This window comes from Lampetra planeri, chromosome 71 (assembly GCF_965212315.1).
Source record: "Lampetra planeri chromosome 71, kcLamPlan1.2.h2, whole genome shotgun sequence".
NCBI lineage: Eukaryota > Metazoa > Chordata > Hyperoartia > Petromyzontiformes > Petromyzontidae > Lampetra > Lampetra planeri.
In genome coordinates, this window is record NC_136176.1 from 1,045,590 (window position 1) to 1,051,747 (window position 6,158).

Sequence of the window (6,158 nt, forward strand, 5' to 3'; positions counted from 1 at the left end):
TTTGATTTGCAGCCTGGACTTCATCTCATCTAGCTATGCCATGTGCTGTACAAACCCATGCACTTTTCTTTAAGAGTCAATATCATTTCTCTAATGTGCACCATGCTACTGGGTTGGAGATGGTAGCCTTTACACTTCCCACTTGTTAAGTATATTATTGCACGACTAATTCCATCACCTCAGTTTTTTTTAGAATTCAATTATATATTCATGTTAAAATGTGTAAATCCCATCAGACAAACGGTCCTGTTCAGGGTCAAAAGACCAGCCAGAGAAGTGGGACTTGCATTATGAGTGTATCATCTAAACATAGAAGTCTTTCGCATACAAAATGTCATGTGCTAGCCAAGTGTTACATCATGAAGACATTATTTAGAAACAAGGGCTCATTCTCAATGCAGCATGCATCATTAAGTTCCACTCAGCACTGAAAATGTTGAAACTCAATGCTCAGCAACCGGGATTTCCAGGCATACCTTTCCAGCAATACAATCCATGAAAAAATCGTCAACCACGGCCTACCACTGGCTCTGATCCTGTTTAACATCTTCACCAGCGACCTGTAAAACATCATTCCGCAAACGTATCTATGAGGACGAAATAACAATGGCTACACACTAATGGAAAACCAATCTGTATTAGAAGACTACTTCCAAAGGTAAAGAGTACGGCCACGTCTATCCCAAACTGTCTCAATCTACTATCCAAATAACCACTACATAAGTGTGCAGTTGGAAGTGACTTTCTGTGGAAACCATGTCAAAAACAAGCCATATTCTAAATACTTGGAGTAAACATTAGACGGCCGCATCACAAAAAGATGTACAATGCAACAAAGAGCAGATGGTCTCTGGTTAAAAAAATGGCCACTACAGCATGGGGAGCCACTACCAATTCTACTCTATTCTCCAATTATGAGTATTGCGCACCAGTCTTGGCAGAGTACCCACACAAAGGAATTAGACATCCAGATCAACAGCATCCTTTACAATAATGGGCCAACTTAAATGCACTCCTACTGAGTAACTAACCCTTGTTTGTCCAACCTTATGCTAACAAACTTCTGGTGGGATACCACGCCACGAAACTAACTGGGGAAAAAATCTTAGAAAGTATAAATCTCCCATTACACCAAGACCTGCTCGACCCTACACAAACTCGTCTGAGAGGCAGGGTCAGCTGAAGACCACTGTGAACGTTGTGGAGGTCTGCTGAAGGTTCCTCATAAAGCCTCACTGAGGCTTTGGATTGCCAAGAAAACTGTGGTGGATCCATCAACCGCTTCAGACCAATGACTGGTTGCTGTGCACAACTCTTCCACGAGTGGGAACTTAAAGATGACCCACAGTGCACTGACTGCCGCCACCCAAACATAAAATATATCGCGAACAACATCACTACATACCCGTTCTCCAGCGGACTGGACACTATTCGCGGAGCTCCTCCCAAAGCTATTACTATCTTTAACCTGGAGGTATAAATGACACATAATTTTCAAGAAAAAGACCATGCTACTTTCTCCATTTTGTCACCATATTAAACAACAAACCTTAGCAGGTTATGTTTTCAATCCTGACGTACAGCGGAAAGAGATATTTAGAGATACCTGCATGTTGAAATCATTATAGAATCCATGCATATATTCATGACATTCCTTCCTTACTGTATTTTTTTTTTATTAAGTTTTTTCATGATGACATTGGTGACAAGGCTGAAACTATCAACTCATTACATTTGAAACCCCAGTTTAATCACAGGTGCCAGCTTCCTCAGTGCTCAGATCTTTGAGCTACCAACTCACCTCAACAGCCAAGTGATGTCTCTAATTAACACTTGTTCCCTTATTCACGTGCTCCTTTTCCTATCATTGTAATTCCAAGCATGCATTTTTTATGTTTTGTACACTTTTCAGTTTGTGTTCAACTTAGTTTATTACTGCCTTTGTTTAGGATCCAAAAGCCATAGCAGGGAGTAGATATGGATTAAAATCCTTCTTATGCACATTGATATGTTGCTTTACATGATCAAGTTCAGCTTTCCAACAGCCCTCGAACTTGCTCTTGCCTGCCTCTTTATTTAAGGATATTGATCCCGTTCTACCTTGAATAACTGTCCACGGTACTCATATTCAGTTGTGCTTTTTAGCTGTGTGCATCTAGCACATATCTGTAATTGTTTGTATGTATGTTCAACTTCTCTTCACACCGTACGTAGCCAACAGTGCTAAGTGGAGGCGAAGGGGAAGGAAAAAAACACAAAAAGCAGTTCTAAGAAATTACTTTTCAATTTAGCAAACTTGTGCATATCACTTTAGGAACAATAATTTATGACGTTTGAGTGAAAGTTAAGGGCCACAATGGCTGGAGTAGTATATTCGTGTTTCAGTCCACTACTGAATGAGGGCTTCCCCTTGCCATGCAGACTGTGGGCATTATGGAACCATACTTCACCATGCTCATCAGTGTGGGTTGGAAAGGGGAACTTGGGTTCAAGGTGCGCTGTGCAAACCAACGCACCACCACACCGCCAATGTCAAAACTAACAAGAAAAAAAATGTCAAAATTGCAAAATTACTCAGAAACTGCCCAATATGGTCAGATCTTGGATACTAAGTAGGAATGGTCCTGGATAGTGATTGCATGGGCAAGCCCCACTATGCACAGCAAGTTGTCATAGGCAATTGCGGGGTTAAGTGGTGGGCACATCTAAGCTCCCTCCTATCACCAACCCGTAGTGACCAGTGGGGTCAAATATCCCCCACGGCTTGCACAGCTTGGTAATGCCCTCATCAAGCAGTGTATGGATAAAAGGGCTGTACCAGTACAACAGCTATTGGTGGCGAGCCCTATCCCCTCCTGTCAACAATATGATCACCATCCATCATCATTATCATTATTTTTTCATATGAATTATGTCTACTGCGCCTCCCATGCAATGCATCTGCGCGAGTCTGTTCAAGAGAACCCTCAGTGACAGCTGTCACAATCTGGAAGTGGACATTAGTCTGTCAGTCGATTAATTTATATCATTTTGAAAACGTGGACTTTCATGGCAGAACACATAGCCTACTATTTTCAGAATGTCACAAGATATTTAACAGTGCCTTTTCTGTATGATGAATACATACACCAGTATTTACAAGGGTGGCTGATGTTCTTGAACCATTAACGCCTGCAACAAGCAGCAAACCTGCTACCGCTCGGCCATCGCACCTCCTACTGAGGTCACCTCTAGAAATTAATTCCATGAAATAAATTCGGTGATGAGCATTTTATGACTTTCTTTCAGAGCTTTTTGAAGTTATTCAGCAAGCATATGGATGTGATCAAGACACACACGGATGAAAACATCGAAGACATAGAGCAGAACCACGAGGAGAAGATGGACAAAAATAAAAAATGCATCATCAGCTAAGCGTGGTTGGTGAAGATGCATTTATGCTGCAGGTCAAATGTGAAACATATGAACACCATCATCCATCATTCGCCAATAATCATTATCAACCACGATCAATCCATGTTGGTTGATATTACTGACCAGTGTGGTGAAGTATGGCAAAACAACCCACGTGAATAAAACATGAGGAGCACTTCATCCAGCAGTGAAATTACAAGAGGCTGAACATTTTTTTCATTCATCATCAGCCATGATAAATCCACTGTTGAATGGAATTGTTTATGAACATTCGGCATCTCCCACAGTCTTGTAACCAGTAATATGTACTGCACATTTTCAGATGAACATAATTCATTATAATAAAATGATTAGATTAACCCTGATCTTCCCTTCACACTTGGAGGGGGGCGGGGTCGCACTTCGACGTCACAGTGTTAGATGTACAACTTCCGATTTACTATTCGGCTTCGAGAGGCCCACACAGTCGGATTTTCCTCGGGCCTCGCACTCCCCTATGGACGGCCCTGAAAAGTACTGCCCATAGCCTCACCACTGCCTAAAGACTCAACACTGCCCATATACGCAACACTGCCCATAGACTCGACACTACCCATGCACTCAACAATGCCCATAGACTCACAGCAGAGCCGTCTCTAGAGTACGGCAAATCGGGGTGACGGCTCCAGGCCCTGTGTTTTATGGTGTCTGGGTGCCCACAGTGGGAATTTCTCCAGGCCCCACACCCCCCGATGGACGACTCTGCCCAGAGGACCTCAATGTGTACGGCTCCTCATCCTGCCACAACTATCCCTTCCGTATCTCTCGAACACTTAACTGGTTTCCACTCAATTTATATATTTAGCAAATTTACATGATAAATACGCTTATTCCCACTTAACTGCACGGTATAGTTTGCCTCTCAAATATTTTTTTTATAAATTCAATAAGTACCAAGTATGTACAACTTTATCCATATCGCTGACATAAATTGGTTACTCTAAAGCTCAGTGTCACTCGAAAGCCAACGGAAAAGAGGCATAGGGCCTTTAAGAAAGATGTGTATCTTAAAGTAAGTGGTGGTGCCGTTACCAAATATGTGGACGTTTAATAAAGAGGTGGGCCTTCAAGAAAGGGATGGGGCCTTCAAGAGGTGGCTAGTTGCATAATCACATTGCAGGATTAAGAGAGATGGTGATGGCTGGAGATGCCTAGATCCAGAAGTAGATGGATCTTGGCGGAATATGACTATATAACATTCTTTAAATTAAATTTGCATTATATTCTCCATAACATTTTTGTTAAATTTCTTATACCTTATATACTATGAAACATAATCTATAGCATTTAATATGCATAATATACGAAGAAAAAATTCGATTGCATTTCATACACATATACTATATAAATCCAGCCATTTTTAAATCCTTTATATTAAGTTCACTTGCTTGCTTGCTTGCGCGCTTACGACTGTGCAAATCTTTCGGTCGTTTTTTAACCCACTTCCCGTGATCCAATCGAGCTGACATTTTGCACACAGACTCGTTGTGCGTGACAATTTATTTTCTTGAAAAATTTTTCAAAAATTTTTAACATTTTAGGAAAATTTTTTAATATTTAATTACCAATTGCTTAATGGTGGCAGGCAATCATCTGACCCATAGGTGGCAGCCATCTCAAGCCAGAGGACGAGAGGACTCTAGCCGCCACGCATATAAAGGATTTATAGTGAAAAACTTTGTTTTTACGGGTTAATTTTTACTCTGCTCAGTTAGGTCTGACTTAGGCAGGCATCTTTAGCACAAGATATAGTAAGTCAGAGGAATGACCCAGAAAGGCAAAGTGACTGGCTTTCTGGATTGCTCTTCTAATTAGTTTGTTTGCTGTGTAGGTTTTATCGAACGACGCAGATTTGGTCAGATCATTGTGGCCTAACCCAAATCAATCATGAATGTATAATTTGACGCAGACATATGTGTCAAGGTGGGCATTCTCGTTTAATGCAGGCAATACTTTAATTGCAGGTGTTCCTCAAAGTTATGTTTTCTTTAAACTTTTCGTTGACTTAGATCTGATAATATGCTCGTTCTATTAAAATCAAATTAATTCGGGTAAGCTATGAAAGCAATGTGAAACTAGTATTTTACGCAATGTGTAGCTCTGTATTTGATTGTTTGAAGGTGGTCGTTTGTTGATTGATTTTTGAAAAACTTTCTAATTCTCTTGTTTGGTTGTTACCTAATCTATTGCATTCTTTGATGAAGAATTTGGTGAATGTGTTTAACATTTCGCGATATATTGTGTATTGGTCAATGACTAACATGTGATTTGTCACCTTTATTGTGTAATAAAGTAATTTTAGAGATCAGCCGGTGTGTTTCTGTATTTCTTCATTGTCTAGAATTCTAAGTAATATTTTTTCCACATTCAAGATGATATAAAGAATAAGCTTTACCCTTTCTGGAAATAATGTTTCAGGAGGCGTTAAGATGTTCGTACAAAAATCTAAACCTATTACAAGACATTAACCACACATATTTGTAACTTGCTGACTCAACCCCACTGAACATCTGTGAAAAAAGAGGTTCATAGCTTATCAATTCCACCTCCTCCAGTCTAAATGAAGATTCTGATACAGAAACTTGTGTGGTGACTAACTCGGAGACAATAAGACTTGGAGGCACTTCTTTATTAACCAGCAACATCGGGTTTACCACTCTTAATTATTAGTCAGTCTATTGGCGACGACGCTAATCAGTCAGGAC

At 40.4% G+C, this 6,158-nt stretch overlaps 1 protein-coding gene across 3 annotated transcripts in view; it reads left to right on the top strand.

The window, feature by feature from the left end:
• The window catches only part of LOC144737520 (guanylate-binding protein 1-like), a 100,355-nt gene extending 94,594 nt beyond the window's left edge, over positions 1-5,761 (top strand). For all 3 annotated transcript variants that reach the window (XM_078620248.1, XM_078620249.1, XM_078620251.1), the window contains one exon: positions 3,289-5,761. In XM_078620248.1, coding sequence (XP_078476374.1) covers positions 3,289-3,414 — 126 coding nt within the window. In that variant the 3' untranslated portion in view covers positions 3,415-5,761. The remainder of the gene's footprint in view (positions 1-3,288) is intronic.
• The last annotated feature ends 397 nt before the right edge of the window (positions 5,762-6,158 follow it).